Here is an 18,178-nt window from a genome sequence, read left to right on the forward strand (position 1 = left end):
GCAAAGGAAAGCACTCAGAAAGTTTTCCATCAGAACATGAATCCCACCATCTCCCAAAAGGAATTACTTAAGGCTCCTTACAGTACTGCAAAAGGAGCAAGCCTAGGACAACCGCCTAATGTAGAACTGCCATCTGAATGTGAGGTGCTTCTTAAGAGTGTCAAGAGTTAAACATCATGGTTACTGCAGAGCCAATTAAAGTATACAGAACAGGAGTGTCTCTGTACAGAGCAGCCATCAACTTTACTCAAACAGTACTTAACAGGAACAACCAACATTCTTTGAATTTAAAGGGTTAGTCTAAATTGGCTTTAATAACCACTGATGCTCAGGTTAACCATTCATGTTGTGCTGTGAGTTATGCTTTTTATTTAATATTACCACCAAAAAAGGGAAGCAATATTTTAGATACCAAAATCTGAAATAAGTGTCCCTGAGTTGAAATGATACCTTAATTAAAACAGCATGGCACTTCTGTATAAAAGATAAGCAGAGAGACAGGAAAGAAAAATGTGACACTTTACATCTGAGGGAGATGTTAGGACATCTGGCTACCTGTTTAGAGAATGCAGAGGCCATAGAGGAAAGTATGGATATAGATTTGACTGTAACATTCAAAAATTCCTCTACATCAAAAGGTATCATAAACAAAGTTAAAAGACTAACTCACATTAGAATGCCTTATAATCATATTGCAACTCATCACTGAGCAATTGCTTTACTTGAGAGTTAGCTATCTCCTAACCAGAATGAAAGCTCTTAAGGTCCTTGAGTATATTGCTTGTGGCATTTATTAGTGTTCAAGCACATCCCATTGCCCCTACCAGATTAATCTTCAGAAAAGGCAACATACGTATCTTTGTAGCCTGATAGCAAACAGCACATAGTAGGAACTCAAATAATGGTGGCCCGATTAAGAATTATATGCTGAAATCTGAAATGGACACTACTTGTGTGGTTGTGTATATGAAACTAGGTATTATTGTTGATACTTTTCCTGCCTCTGACTTTCAACTTTCTTTAAATTTCTCTTATTAAATTTTCAGCTAGTTTTTCATTTTTGTATCTTATTGGTTTTATCATTTACCTTACTATTTAAAAAGTAACTTTTATTATAAAAATTATGCATGTTCAGTATAGAAAACAAACAACAAAGATAAACAGAAAGGAGAAAAACAAAAGAGGAAAAAAATTCACTATTTTGGTGCTTTCCAATCTTTCTATGCATATACACATGCACACACGTGGACCATACTACATATATTATCACTTTTTTTTTCCTGTAGAGGGCCAGACAGTAAATATTTTTGGCTTTGCAGGCCATATTGGTCTTGTCAACACTGCCACCGCAGCGGGAAGAGGAATGGATGAGGCTGTGTTCCAATAACACTTCATTTACAAAAATGGGGCAGGCCTCGGGTATAGTTTGCTGACCCCTGTTCTCTATTATTAAGTAATCTTCAATACATTATTAATGACTGCAGAGGATTCTACTATACAAATTCCGGATTGTTGGGTATTTGATCTCCTATATCACTGGGATGTCAATGTGCACATTCACAATTTATTAGAAATAATTTCCAGACATGGCATTCTATTTTTAGAAGTAGAGTATGCAGCATTTTAAAGTTTCTTGGCCCTAACTTATTTGCCCAAGTTGTCTTCCAGGAAGAACCTAAATAATAATGAGGCAACCACACCACGACCTCTGGCAGGGCCAAACTACAGCCAGGCAGGACCAGTCAAGGGCCAAATCTGGTCACACCCATCTCTATTTACAGAAGAGCTCCAGTTGCTTTTGCCCCACAATGGCTACCGCTGACTCGAGCAGTTGCCACAGAGACCAGATGGCTCACAAAGCCTAAAATGTTTACTACCCAGCCCTTTATAGACCAAGTTTGCTGACTCATGGTCTTGAGCCCTCAAACAGAATAAGCAGCAAATGCATAAGCCCTGAGATTAGGAATCAGCTTAATGAATTCAAAACACAAAGGAAAGACCTTGGTGGCTAGAATGTGGTGAACAGCAAGGAAAGAGAAGGAGATGGGGAGGAAGGTTTGGGCCATATGAAGTAGGGCCTTACAGACTATCAGGAAGTTTGGATTTGGGTTTTATTTCAAGTGTAATGGGAAGCTAATCTTCCTCATTTTAGGCAGCAGCACCAATACCAATCCCCAAAACCTATAACTCCTTTTTGGCTTTTTTCTTTCTTATCTAATTTCCTTCCCTTCATATTTAATCCATAAACAAATTCTACATATTTTAACTCTGAAATAAACCTCAAATCTACTTCCATTTCCTCTGCCACATCAATACAAACCATTATCACCTAGTGCCATCTAACTGGTTTTCCTCCTTCCAAATTTTCCCTGTGCAATCCTTTCTCTTTATGGCAACCAGAATGATTTTAAAACAGAAATCAGTCTGGGTCATACCCTTACCTCACATTCTTCAATGGCTTTCCACCCCAGAATAAAACTCAAATTTCTCATAGTCTTCGGAGTATAAAGCAAACGCTAATAAATGCTACCTGATCGTGACTCGGGAATATACTCAGTAAATCACTCAGCTATGATATCAATATTTGGTTTTAGACATATTTCAATCATGTTAACATCAAACTATATCCTTTTTACTAAAAGAGGAATGAATACTCAATTTTATAAAATGTCTCTTTATTGTCTATTAATATGACTGCTTAGTATTTCTCCTTTGACCTACTGGTTTGATAACTTAGATCAATAGATGTCCTAGTATGCTTGCATTTCTGGGAAAATTTCATTGTTTTAATATAAGTCTGTATTTCATTTATAAATTTTTAAAAGGATTTTTGCATCTGTATTCATAAATTAAATTGGCACAGTTTCCTCTTCTGTATTAACTTTTATTTTCCGGGCTATGCTAACTTTATAAAATGGACTAGAAGGCAATACAATTTTTTCCTATGCTTTAGCACAATTTAAAGACCACAGGAATGACCTACTTCTTCAAAGTTTTAAAGATTTCTCCTATTGGGTCCTGGCACTATAGTTGTGTGTGTGGTGGGGGGCTGTATTCGTTCTTTAATAACTTAAATTTCTCCCTTGCTATTGGTAAAGTCACAGTTTTTCTATCCCTTTCTAAATGATATCATTTAGATTTTCTATAAAACCACATTATTTCAGCAAAACTTTCATATTAGTATAGAATTATACTTAGTACACTATTGTTTTTAAAATCAAATTTAAGGAAAATTTCAAGCATATCTAAAAGTAGACAGATTAGTGCAACAAACCTTCATGAACTCAGCACCCAACTATAATAATTATCAATTCATGACCAATCTTGCTTCATATATTCACTTCCCCCTACTCTGATAATTAATTACTTTGAAGCAAACCCCAGACATTATATCATTTCATCTGTAAATATTTCAGTTGTTACGATGTTTTAATCTCCTTCCTATCCGTGGCTGTATCCTGTTTTGCTTTCCTAATGTTGTACGTTTGCTTTTGTTTTTTATTTTTCCTGTTTTCTAATTCACTGATTTTGAAAATTATATTTAAATCCTTTCTCCTTCTTTTTACAGGTTTACTTTATAGTTCTTTATCTAGCTTCTTTCATTGAATCCTTAGTTCTTTTAATTGAATTCTTATTTAGTAATAAATTTTTCTTTCAAGTATAATTCTAACAGTATCATTTAAGATACTACTATATGCTAAGAACCAAGCTTCACCTGAAATTATTTCATTTAATTCTCACCACAATGAGATAAGGACTATTCTCCACACTACAGATGAATAAACTGAGGCTTAGAGAGAAGTTAAGGAAACTGCTGTCCAAGTTCACACAGTCTGGAAGTGGGAATGGCCGTGATGTGGTGGGAGCATAGCCAGGCAATTCCATCTGGGGAAGGAACGTGTATATGTATGACCAGTGGCCGACTTTGGTCAGAAACCAGGAGGTACTAAACCTCTCGATAAGATCCTGAAGGAAGACAGCTCAGTAGAGGGTCCACAGCAGAATTCCTGAACACTTTTCTATCATACTTTATATCTGTCTGGCAAAAACCCCAACCTTGGTCAAACTCAATTATCAATCACCTTATGACTCCATTGTAGTTGAACCCTACTGGAAAAAAATTCACTCCTATGATTAAAACTTAAAATTAACATGTTCTTAACCAATTTCTTTAGATACAATTTTTGTATGAATCAATTTTTCAGACACTAAAAAGTTTAATATCTAAGGATTTCCATTTAAGTATCATTTAAGTATAAGAGAATTATTCTGTAGAACACATCCATTAGTAGATAATGTTATAAAGTGCTAAGGTTCTAAGGTTTTAAATTAGAGACGGGAAATAAGTTTCATGATCATCACCTTGAATCAAATGGTAGTGGCTTCCTACAGCACTACGAGGGGTTGCTTTTAAGGCCTGGTCTCAATGGAAAGTGCGCTATGCTCCACTTGCAATGATCCCCCTGAGCATGAAGAGAGGGTGAGGAGGTAGCATCATCAATGTCCCAGGCTGGAATCTTGCAGTAAGCAGCGATACACTCTAGGTGGTATTGCTGGTCTCCACATTCACACATTTTACTCCTGCTTAGCCTGGAGTTCTTTTTACTTAGTCATGTTTGTCTAAAATGGTTAAATTAAGAGACTCATTTAAGTACAGGGGTTACAACTTTCAATACACCAATGTTTCAGGTTGACTCAACAAACCATTCATACTTGAACAAAACTTAATCAAATGAATTTTCTTTTTTTCCAATCATGGTTTAGATCACTCGAACTGAAAAAAAAAAATGGGTATTATGATGAGTAGACTACAGCAGAGGAAAGGCAATTCTGGATCAGAGGCACCATATGAATTAAGCAAGCCATGATTTAAAAAAAGGAGGGGTATTTTTTTTTTTAAAGCTCTTAGGGGTGGAGGAAAGGGACACTAGAAATTAAAAAATAGCCCTGAAACAGAGCCAAAAATGTAGCAACGGAAATTTTATATGCTTGGAAATTATGCCTGTTATACACATACTCCATTTAATGCCACCATGCAGTGCTAATGATAATGCTACTTATCTCAGAAATATTTTCCTAAGTGGTTTATACTTAAATCTGCTAGAGCACATTTTTCCCATGCTCTAAGTGCTAAAATATACTCAGCCAATGAGAGTTAGAACAACAGACAGTACTCTACACAATTAGTCAGTAAGTGTCATCAATGTATCACTCCACAAATGTTCCCTGCCAATGAGCACTCTATTGTACTTCCCTGTGTTGAGTGGTTCTTCACTGTCTATTGTCTACTCTGCTAGGGCTTCTTTTTCTGTAGTTTGTGTTTGACTCACGATGACTGCAAGAGTTGTGCAAGTATGTGCTGGACTCATGGTTTTGAGTATCATTTTGGATGTTCAAATTCAAGTTTTGAGGTAGCTTGAGGGAAACTTCAAGGAAATGGAGGAAACCAGCAGACAACTGGGAACTGGTGAAATTCCCTGATGTTGTGAAGGCCAGCATACATATCACTGCTGCCTGAGGGTTACTACGAATGATAGCTGAAGGAACGGCATACATAAAAATTAGAAGAAACTACTGCTAAAGGCTATCATGACTGCAGGGGATTTGAAAAGAATGAGGCATTGCCAATGTACTCCTGCCTGTCCTTTACAGGGGCACTGCTCTTTAACTTGGCATCTAAGGTCATCTACGACCTATCTCCATCCATCCTATCTTTTTAAACCATTTTTACCACTACTACTTTTAACAAGCTTTCTCCGATTCTTGACAATCATGTATGTGACTATGATACAAGAGCTATAAAGACTGAGTTGATAAACATAGTGTTTAGGACTAGAGAAATATAATATTTACAAAGTCAATGTAATGAGTTATTCATGTACACATGGTCGTTAGAAATAAATAATAAGGGGAAATAGAAGGGTCAAAGGACCAAGTTAAGAGAAAGACAAGTCATTTCACAATTCTGAGGCTAGGCACACTGTCAGCCACAAAATTACTGGATACCACCCTAGTCCTTAAGGAGCATACTTTAACCCTGGTGAATAGAGAGCAGGATCAGCCTCGGGAAGGAAGAGGACAGGAAAATGAACACTTATTGGGCTTATTTGTGCCAGGTACTTATTTATCTCCTTTAATTCTCAAGTCTCAAAAGAACCTTTGCCTAGTACTGCAAGAACCATTAAGAGAATTATTTCCCCACTAAGCAAGAAACTGCTTTGATTCTTGGATGCTTATGGAAAGCTAAACAGCCAAGACTCCTTATTTCTTCAGCATGGATCATCAGAGCATGGAGTCCTCTGGCTAGCTGAGAAAGGACAGAAAATTCTGGAGTCCAGGAAGGTATCTTGGCTTGAGGGGCAATGTAGCACTCTACCTTCTGCTACAATGACAGTCTCTCTTCCAGCCCCACTGGAATAAAGGATAAAAATAATGAAGTCTCTCCAGCAAGGAAGGGAGAACAAAAGACACTGGCTGGAGCAAGTTAATTGGTGAGAAATTCAACTAAATATGAACTAATACGCAAACATTCTTGGGGGAGGGAGATGGAGGAAGGTGATGACTACTTGTTATATTTTGGTATGGGTCAATTTAATTAGATAAATTTTCTTATATTTCATGAGACACATGGAGGAAATAAAAATTTTACTTCAGGTGGATAAAGACAAGAAAGGAATAAGCCTTCCAAAGCCAGAAGAAAGGGAAATAGCATTAAATTCCAGAAGATGGAAGAGAAGTGGATCTAGGACGTGGGAAGGAAGCAGACTACAGGGCGAAGAACAAAGAGAAGAGAGGAAGAGATGAGGTGTGAAGAAGGGAAAAATCCAGCCATAATGAGATGACTCTACTGAAAACAAACAAACAAACAAACCAAACCCAGGGGACATGTTCAAGAGAGACATCACAAGGGCAGTTCCACACGTCAAGAAGGTCTGAGTGAAGGTATTTTATATTTAGGAGAAATTCAGCTCTCCTTTATGACCATCATTTTAGGAAAGCTGATTTAGCTACCTCTCGCCCTTTCCCCACTTTGGCTTTTGTTTGCACCATTTTCCCATGAGAAAGCCTTCGCTCAAATATTGACATTTCTATACTTCTCAAAATCCTATACATAAAATTTCACATCTTCTCTGAATTTTTACTTGACTACACCAGTTACAACAAGCTTTATTTTAAATTCTACTTAATTTTTTATCAAAGGCTAAAGGGTCAAATAATGATGCAAGGCTTATACAACAAAAAAATAGCAATGCCCAGTGTTCTTGATACCCTTTCAGCTCTTTTCATTGTTCCCTCTGGTGTTTATACGGTAAATAATAACCTTACACTGTTCTCTCTTGACTCATCAATTTAAGATATCACATTTAGACATCCTATTACAGATGACTTAACAAACATATCACACATTTTGGTTAAATCAACATTTAGTCTTTACAAATATTATGACTATGTAAACACTGTTTACTGCTGAAAAATATACTCTAGTTACATTTCTTGTGTACATTTTGTTTTAAAGTTTATGGTTGCTTTGTTTTATAATTTGCTTTCTTTTCTTTGTACCTATCTGAAATTCTTCTCATTCTGCCTCTCAGGTGAATCTTCCTATCTGATAATTCATTACTTCCAACATTTTTCCCCCTGGAGACAGCCGTCCTGGAATCATCTGTCTGCTTCGAGCTGGACTGAGTACTCTTGAGGCCTACTGAATGAACTAGTCTTCTGAAGCATCCTTTATTCATCATAATAGAAAGGAACTTTCTTCATTGTACTTTTAAATGACGGATCTTTTGTTGCCTGAATCTCATGTCTCTTTTCCTTAGAAAATAACCGTCTAATGTTGGCAAAGCCCATTTTCTAGCAACTTCCTAAGAATATAGGTACATGTCTGAAAATATCTTGGTTGAAAATCATTTTCACTAAGCATTTCAAAGGCATTGTTCCTTGACTTTTAACTTTCAATGTTGAAATGTCTGGTATTATTCTTATACCCAGTCCTTTATAAAGGTATTAAAAAAATCTCTAAAACCTGTTTTAGTCCATTTGGGCTGCTATAACAGAACACCATAGACTGGGTGGCTTATAATAAACAACAGAAATTTATTTCTCACAGTTCTGGAGGCTGAGAAGTCCAAGTCCAAGTTGCTGGCAGATTTGGTGTCTGGTGAGGATCTGTTCCCTGGTTAATAGACAGCCATCTTCTTGCTGTGTCTTCACACGGCAGAAGGGGTCAAGGAGCTCTCTGGGGTCTATTTTACAAGGGCACTAATCCCATTCATGAAGATTCTGCCCGTATGATCTAACCGCCTCCCAAAGGCCCCACCTCTAAACATCATCACATTGGAGATAAGGCATCATCAACATATGAATTTTCGGGAGATACATTCAGACAACAACAAAACTTTCAGGATCTTCTCTTTATCCCTGGTGTTTTGATATTACATAATAATGATCCTTCTTGAGAATAGGGTGTTTTTTAAAATTATTATTATTAATAGGCTTTCAGTAGGCAGTTTAAATCCTGAGACTCATGGTTCTCATGTTGGGGATAACTGTTTTTTGGAATTTTAGTATTCTCCCTAATCTAAGAGCAAGATTATCACTGGACCATTCTGAAAAGCACTGCCAATTAAAATGTGTCACACCTTTGATTATAATAAACACTCTGATTTCAGACATATTAAGATGTGAGGGAAAAACATACATCTTACGGTATTTCTTTCCTAATTTCTTCCCCTCTATTTCCCTACTATCTCTTTCTGGAATTCCTATAGGTAAATGTTAGATTGCTTCTCTTTTTCTCTCCTGTTTTCTCTCTCTTTGTCTCATTGGTCTGTTTTCTGGGAGGTTTCCTCAATTTTAGCTTCTAAATATTCTACTAAAATGTAAAACATTACTGTCACATTTTTATTTCCTAAGAGTTTCTTCTTTTTCTGATTAAAAAAATGTCATCCTACTCTTGTTTTAGGAAATCAATTTCATCCCATAGCACTCAGAGGATATTAATTTAACTTTTCTTTTTCCTGCATTGCTTGTTTCCCCAGACCTTACTCTTTCATGTTAGAAGCCTTTCTCAAATGTTTGGTGAGATCTGGCTTTTAGCTAGTATGCAAGAGTGAGGTACTAAGATGCGGACCAGATGTTCTAGAGCTTATCATCTGGTAGGCTTTCTTGTAGGTCAACTGGCCAAGTAGCCAGCCTCTACATTGAATATTTCCCAGAAGTCTTCTAATTTCAGTATCTGGAGGTCTTTCTTCAGGGATCATTCGGTTTCTTCAAGAAAGAAGACTGCGCTCTCCTGCCTGGAGGACATGGTCTCAGCTGGTGGACTGGGCAGGGGCAGGGGATCACACCACCATGCAGTGCTAGGCTTTCACTTGATCTCCCTGTTTCCAATCCAGCGCCTCGCCCCACTTCCTACTATGCCTGCGGTTCCAAGTCTAGAGCCTCTCTGGCTCATTTTTCTCTATGAAATAGTTTTTTTCTCTTCCAGGGGTAGGAGAGAGAATTAGAATGAAGGCTTTTTCTTTTTTTTAACACGTTTGATAATTATGTTTATTCAGTTTGGAGCTACTTACATGTTTTCTTTTGAAAAGAATGATAATATCCTCTTATAGACTGAGAGCATGAAGAAGGATGAGGCTGTGTTTCACTCCAAATGGCCTAAAGACAGGCTCTTTCCTGACTCTTTCTTGAACTGCAGGTACAAAGTAGTGGTGAGTAGTAAGGAGCGAACTATAAGCTTTATGAGCTCTGCTAGTCCATAGCCCTCACGCAGGCTGTCACTGTGTAAGGCTTTAATGCATTATAATACATGTTCAACACGTTCTCTTAACTGGCAGCATTAACTTCCGGGAACATCATCACTGTGTCATGAGTTTGTTTAATCACACTGCTCCTTTATTCCAGGCTTTGTCCAGCTTTCTTACCTCCCCTGACACCTTCAATCATTTGCAGAACCCAGTTCCTGGCAGGGAGGGAGGCATTTATCTCAGTCAAAAGCATCCTTGTGGCTTTCTAGAGTCATTTTCCCTGTATATAGAATGAAGGCTTTTAATGTCGACACTCAACTAATCTTGACTTTCAACCCCATACCACACCTCCACTTTCCATAGTGCTTGGTGACATTCTTGGGCCCTTCTGCGGCTTTGGGGCCCTGAAGAAAGCTTCCTTCCTGCTGATATACTCCTCACAAGCACCCGGGTCCTATAACTTCCTCTTGTTATGACTCTTATCTGATTTTCATATTTATGTATCATAGTTCAAATAATAGAAGTCTTCTAATTTCAAAGACCACATTTCTGTTTCTTATTCTCCTTGTTGTTTTGGGTGATAATTTCCCAGAGGAGAAGAGGACAAAAACAGCTCTATTTTGCCATTTTAAAACTACAAGTTTCCCTTATGTGCTCTTGTGTCTCTAAACAACTTAGCAGGGTTCTTGGCACCTAACAGACATTCATTAACTACCTGGTTAATGGATGATTAGATGTAGCGGAAATGCAGAATACACTCCTATAATAAAAAGACCCCAAAATGCAATGGCTCAAACAAGATAAGTGTCTATTTTTCTCTTATGGAGCAGTCCACTGGTAAGAGGCTAGGTTAGAGTGAAGAGGTGTCGCTAGATCATAAGGTCATTAAGGATTCAGCTTTCTACCCTCTTTTTTTTTTTTTAATTGAAGTATAGTCAGTTTACAACGCTGTGTCAACTTCTGGTGTACAGTACATTGCTTCAGTCATTCATGAATTTACATATATTCATTTTCATATTCTTTTTCACTGTAAGCTACTACAAGATATCGAATATGGTTCCCTGTGCTATACAGTCTAAACCTGTTTATCTATTTTATTCCCTCTTGCTATTCTCTACCCATTCTATAGTCTTGTGGTCAAAACTGGCTAATCATCACACTCTGCATTCTAGCCCACAGAAAAGGGGCCAACCAACCTAAAAGAAAGTCCACCAGCTGACAAGATCCATACATATGGCCAGTGTCTTGTCGTTTCTATGGGTCAGGAACCTGGGCTAACAAACATGTGAGCCCGGAAGCAGATCCTTCTCCAGTCAAGGTTCAGATGAGTCTCTAGCCCTGGCAAACTCCTTGAGTGCAGTCTATGAGAGACTCTGAACCAAGAACCCATTTAAGCTGTGTCTAGATTCCTGCCCCACAGAAACTGTGAGATAATAAATGTATGTTGCTTTAAGCTACTAAGTTTGTGGTAATTTGTTATGCATAAAATAGACTAGCTACTGTGACACCTTAACTTTCACTATTTAAATGATCAGTAATTGACAAAATGAAAACCTTTAATTGTACATTAAAGGCAAATACAATTTAAAAGTATAAGGCTAATATATATTTCACAATCTTTTGGATTTAATACCATTAAAGAAATATTAAATGTTAGGCTTTTATCTTATACCCAATTCCTGTAATGTGGAATGATCTCAACAACTTCACACACATTACTAGTAATATCTAAGTCTGTAGCTTTTCAACCTATCTCTAGAATGCAGTTTTCTTTCAGATGCAAATGCTGCTAATGCTGTGAGTACTTGGAGGGGAAGCATGAGCCATGTAAGTATAATATCACAATGGAAAATGATTTTAGAGTACAGAGAATCAAATATTTGAAGGTTTTCCTTCCAAGGGAATTTTTTTTAAAGAAAAAAAGGCAGCTGGTAGCAGAAAAATCAATATTAACACTTACCGATTGTTTTTACATTTGCTTAGATACTAATAAATATATACTACAGACCAATGAAGTAAAATGCCTCATATGGTTTGGGAGGTGCAGAAATCTAGACCAAATCTGAAGGCAGCCTTGGGCTCTGGGCCCCATGCCAAGGCTAGCACCCTGTGCTAGCCAAGACTTAATCCACACATCCCTTTAATTAGCAAGCACTGATGGAGCACCTACTGGGTACTAGGTGCCAGACATATGGATATAAAACAAGGAATAAGTCAGACATGGTCACTGCCTCATGTAGCTCACAGTTTAGTAGGAAATACAGACAAGAAAAAAGCAATAGAATCTAGTGTGGTGTTGTCATTTAGAGTTCATGTAGGCTGCTATGGCAGCACAAAGGAAAAACACTCAACTCAAGGTAGAAATGAAAGTGGTAGTTGTATCAGGAAGACAGCTCAGTTGAGTGATACCAAAACTTGGACCTGAAGGATGATCAGGACTTAACTGGAGGGGAGTAATAAGGGAAGAGAATTCTGGGAGAAGGCATATCACCTATAAAGGCCCAGGAGTAAAAGAAAACCTAATACATTTGAGTGGTTGGACTTTTAGTAGAGGGTAGAGGTGTGTGGCCAGAGATGATATGGAGATGTATGCAAAGGCCTTTTATTATGCAGGATTTGGTAGGTCACACTGCATAGTTTGGACTTTAATTAAAGAAAGCACAAAATGTATGAAGGGTTTTAAGAAAAAGAGGTCAATCATCTCACTCTTTCATAACTGACATAATGTTCATGACAGTTTGTGGAATTTTTGAAAAGTTAACTTTCCTAAGATGTTAAAAAGCATACAGAAACAGAAAACTTTTTTTTTATATGCTAGCAATAACCAGATGGAAGACACAGAAGAAAAGAAATACTACTTATAATATAACAAAAACTATAAATTACCAATGAATTATCTTAAGAAATGTATAAAACCATATTAAGAAACCATAAAATTTTGATAAAGGATATAAAAGAATATCAGAATAAATGAATGTTCTTGGATATGGAGACTCAATGTTATTAAAATAGTTTTCCTCATGTTAATTAGTAAATTTAATGCAATTCAGATAAAAATCTGATTAAAATTTTCAGGAGTGTCTGATAAACTGATTCTAAAGTTCATCTAGAAGACGAATAAGAGTACAATTTTCAAAGGTGGGAAGGCTTGCCTTGCCACATAGAAAAAACATAAAAGTATAGTAATTAAAAATGTATGTAAAGTTAAAACATTCAGGGGGTGTTGTGGGTTGAATTGTGTCCTCCAAAAAAATATGTTCAAGTTCTAATCTCTGGTACCTGTGAATGTGATCTTATTTTAAAAAAGTGTCTTTGCAGACATGATAATGTTAAGATGAAGTCATACTGGAATAAGGTGGGCCCTAATCCAATGACTGGTGTCCTTATAAGAAGAGGGAAATTGGGACACAGACACACAAGGAGAATGCCATGTAATAAAGGAGGGAGAGATTGGAGTGATGTGTCTATAAGACAAGGAATGCCAAGGACTGCTGACAGACACCAGCAGCTGGAAGAGGCAAAGAAGGAGCCTTCCTCAGAACCTTCAGAGAGAGCATGCCTCTGTCAACACCTTGATTTCAAACTCCTAGTCTTCCAGACTGTGAGAGAATAAATTTCTGCCATTTTAAGCCACCCAGCTTGTGGTACTTTGTTAGGGCAGTCTTAGGACACTAATACTGGCCATTCTATATATGATAAAGGGATCTCAAATGAGTGGGAATGAAAAGGTTTTATTTATTCAGTAAGTAGAGATTAGGGCAACAGGCTACCTATTTCGAAAGAAAAGTTAGATTTCTACATCATAACAGGTACTAAAATTCCAAGTAGATCACAGATGTAAATGTAAAAAACAAAATCATAAAAATGGTAGATGAAAATGTAAGAGGATATAACCTTGGTTCAGGGAAGGATTTTCTAACTAAAACATGAAACCTAGAAGCCAGAACTGACAATTTAAAGACAAATGCTTCTGTACATACACAGTGAAAGACAACATAATCAGTGTCAAAAACTAGGGAGAAAATATTTGCACGATATATTGTAGCCATGGAGTTAATAACCAGAATATATACAGAGATCATATAGACAATAAGGAGATAATAAGTAACCCAAAAGAAAACTGGGCAAACACAAAAATATAAAGGCCAATATAATGCATGGATACTCACTAATAATCAAATGAGATGCAAGTTGAAATAAGATTGTATTATTTATTTAGTATGGCTCAAATTAAAAATAATTTCTGGTAATATGCAGTACTGAATATATGGTCAAACAGACATTCACATATGATGAAATTTTTATAACTCCTTGGTTTGGAGGGCAATTTGGCAATGCCTATTGAGATTTAAATGTCCATATCCTCTGTTCCAGAACATTCTTTCTAAGACTATATCCCACTGAAACACAAGTTCACAAAAATAGATAGGGGAAAATTATATTAAGCACAAGACATGCATATAATAGAAAACTATGCAACCATTTTAAAAGAGGCCCATCTACATGCATTGTCATAAAAAGATGTTCAAGACATGTTACATGAAAAAAAGCAGGTTGCAGAATATATGTATTTTGTAAATACCAATAATTGTCTTATGTGCAGAACAAAATGACGATAATAACTGAGCTGCTAGCAATGGTTATCTTGCATGGGGAGATAATTTATTAACTCCTTTATGTAATATTTAATGAGTGCCTATTATGTGCCAGGCACTGGTCTAGGTGCTGGGGATTCAGGACAGAACCAAAAAAAATTAAAAAAAAAACCCAAAACCCGAGATGAAGAGATGTTGAATCATCATTTTCAACGTTAAATATTTCTGTAAAGTTATGACCTTTATATTTATGTCTCTAATAAATCTATAGTTACTTTGATTTTTTAAAAAAAGCTTTAAGTTACTAATAAAAAAACTTTCAACAAGGTAGTTTATTTTGTCTTTCTCTTAAAATCAGTCTCATCAAACAGTTTTTAAAAATGTCACTAGCACATTCAAGAAGATATTTTGATAAAATTAATGTGAGAGCATCAACAAATTTCTAATACTGTAAAATCACTACTTTGCTCAGTTTAAACATACAAATATTTAAATTTTAAGGTATCTGATTTATCTATATCCTTTATGATACAATATTTCACTTACAGTTTGTGGATTAATCTCCTCCTCTCCCATAGGTTCATCCATAATTTGCTGTCCATTCTGTGAAAAGCATAGCAAGTAGAAAGTTACCAAAACAGATCTCACATCAGTTAAAGTTAAATGAAGGCAGATAAAACAAAATCATGTAGGAATATTTTTACCCCTAAAGGATTCTAATTAAGTACAGAACTACCATTTAAGTATGCAGTTGCCGATTTGCAACATGTTGTGCTTCAAAAGTTAATACATATATTGATTATTTATAACTATAAAAACATTTTTTTCCATGGAGGTGATATAATAAATAATGGCTACCTTTCCAGGTAAGCCCTTGATTTTAATAGTTAAATGCACTGCAATGGTCTTATTTAAACCTCACCAAACATCATTTACAATACTTTCTAAGGCAAATACATTCTAAATTTCAACTCCATTGATAATTAATCAGGGCAAATGATTAATTATTTGGGGGAAAATAAAGCTAGATCTCTAGATCAAAAGAAATTCCAGATGGATTAAACATTTAAATGTCAAAAAGTAAAATTATACAAATATTAGGAGAAAATATAGGTGAATAAAACTTATGGGGTAAGGAGAATAGAATCATAAATTAAAAAAAAAGACATTTGAATCCATGAAAGTTTAAAACGTCTTCTGTCAGACATAAAAAAGATAGAGACAAACTGATTACAAAAAAAAAGCAACATATGACAAAGGGTTGGTATTCTCAATACATAAAGAACTTTGTTTTACAAACCTGTAAGAAAAAACGATGAACCTCAACAGAAATGAGCAATAAGGGAAAAAAGAGTTCAGCCTTAGTACTAATCAAAGAAATGCATTTAACTGAAAGATACCTTTGCCTTTCAAATTGGTAATGATTTACAGAAAAAATAATACCCAGTGCTAAGATGGGTATGGGAAAGAGCACTCAGGATATACTGCCGGGGAAAGTGTAAATCAGGACAACATTTCAGGAAGGCAATCTAAGTCTGTATTTTTAAAAAAAGACATAAAACTTTGAAACATCCCATCATTTCAATTTCTTTTTTTAAAAAAATGGACAAGTGTGCAAAGATATACATATAAGAATGCTCACCATAACTTTTTCCAAAAAGAACTCCAAATTGGAAACCTAAATTCCTAACAATAGAGAACTAGTTAAATATATTATGGTACATCCATATAATGGAATACTATGCAGTCACTAAAAATGATGATAAAGATGTAAATTTATTGACATGGAAAGACAGTCACATGTAATAAGTGAAAAAGCAGTTTACAAAACAATATGGATTATAATGATCCCATTTTAAATAAATATATACATGTTTTAATGTATATATTTGTATGGGGAAAAACTCTGGAAGGATATACACCAAAATGTTAACAGTGGCTATCTCTGGGTGGTAGAATTTTAGACAATTTAAACTGTTTGTTTTGTTTATTTGAATTTTCTAATGTGTCTACAATGTCTACAATGACCATGTATTATTTATGTAAATAAAAACAAAACAAAATCAAAACTCAGGTACACAAAGTGTCTTCTCTAGTTCCCTCACTGGAAAGAGGAGTAAATGCCCCTAACCATTTGTTAATTCAACAAATGTACAAGGATCTAAGCTAACTATCTTTGGAGGATTATCAACTGGGAAATAAAAGGAAGCCCACCCATTTATCCCATATCCCACATGTGGCAGTTGCTCTGAATTTGAACTCCTCTTAATACTCTTCCTACCTCTATTTATCCATTCATCCATTCATCCATTCATTTCATTTCATTCATGCTATGTTCTAGGCACCAAACTGGAGATGAAAGGTTTATGAAACATGGGGCCCATCCAAAGATCCATCCTAGAGGATCTCATGGGTTTACTGACTCATAAAATGGGCACCCTTCATTTTCAAAAATTCACATATTATGTTCCTAGGTTAGGGAATGCCTACACAATGTTACAAAACACAGAAATTGTGCCAAAAAGCAGAAAAGGGGGAGGCAGGTATAAAATCTCTATTTTCCTAAGACACTTTCAGAAGCTATAGTATTGGCCACTTGTACGGTAAGGTCTCAAGTAACCCTAGGATACACCTTTCTCTTAAAAGCCACAACCATTTATTCAACTGAATACTGATCATTTTTATCTAAACATTCCAGACAAACCATAAACTAGCTGTTAGGAACCAAGGACTTTGGAGTCAGACACCTAGATTCAAATTTCTGCTCTTAACACTAATTATGAAGCCTTGGACAAGTTATTTAAACTATCTAAGCTTTACTTTCTTCATATGGAAAATGGAGATTTAAAAATCTTATCTTCAGAGAGTTATGAAGACTAAATGAGATTAATATATAAAAACCCTAAGAGCAGTACCTGTCACTTAGTAAACTATCAATGTTAGCTATTTTAATCATAGCCAAAATTCAATCACTTGCTCTGTGGCCCACCGATCTGCTACTTCACTTGTATTTGCTATTTTACTGAATGGTGTCATCATTAATCTAGTAGCCCAAACTAGACTGTCTCATTAATTGTACACAGTGATCTCTTCCTATAATAAAGATCTACTCAATGGTTCCTCATTATCTGGATTTTAGAACCCTTGGTTTAACGTGAGCTACATTTATATATTCCATGGGAATGTAATTTGAGAATAATCTGCTCCTTGCAACTTTCACTGTATGCAAAGTAAGAATCACAGCTTGTAACTTACTTTCTGGTATAGTAAAAACAACACTAAAATCGTAACTGATAAGCCTACCCTATTACTTCATGTGCTCAAAATGGGGATACTCACCCTGTCTACTCAAAGGGTTACCATTAGGCTCAAAACAAACAATTCATAAGAAAACACTTTTTAAACTGTAAAAAGCTGTACCACTGCAAATTACTATTATTAAGGTGAGGTAGCTTCATGAAGATAAAATAATACTATATAACATCCTTTTAATCTTAGGATCAAAAAAAGTTTAGAATTGATAAGGGATCTTAAAAGTCTTCTGCTCCAAATATACACCATATGCTTAAATCCTTTCTATCTTACTGTCACCTATATTTGAACACTGTAAGGACAAGAAAGTACTACTTCACCAGGCAGCCTACTACATTATCTCAGAAAAAGCACTGGCTGCTAGATAATATTCTTCATTATATAGTAACTTTCCTCAAACACAAATTCCTTTTAAGAAGATTACTAATATATGATGACTAATTTGCCTGTACTCTATTTGAAAAGTCATAGGAAGTAAATCTACAGCTATGACTATAAACCACCCCAAGTCTATCCTTTTCT

The 18,178-nt window shown here is 35.8% G+C and overlaps 1 protein-coding gene across 5 annotated transcripts in view; it reads right to left on the reverse strand.

Moving 5' to 3' along the window:
- The window catches only part of RPS6KA3 (ribosomal protein S6 kinase A3), a 104,338-nt gene that overhangs the window by 60,191 nt on the left and 25,969 nt on the right, over window positions 1-18,178 (reverse strand). For all 5 annotated transcript variants that reach the window (XM_010954533.3, XM_074359501.1, XM_074359502.1 and 2 more), the window contains one exon: window positions 14,891-14,947. In XM_010954533.3, coding sequence (XP_010952835.1) covers window positions 14,891-14,932 — 42 coding nt within the window. In that variant the 5' untranslated portion in view covers window positions 14,933-14,947. The remainder of the gene's footprint in view (window positions 1-14,890; window positions 14,948-18,178) is intronic.

Source organism: Camelus bactrianus, chromosome X (assembly GCF_048773025.1).
Source record: "Camelus bactrianus isolate YW-2024 breed Bactrian camel chromosome X, ASM4877302v1, whole genome shotgun sequence".
NCBI lineage: Eukaryota > Metazoa > Chordata > Mammalia > Artiodactyla > Camelidae > Camelus > Camelus bactrianus.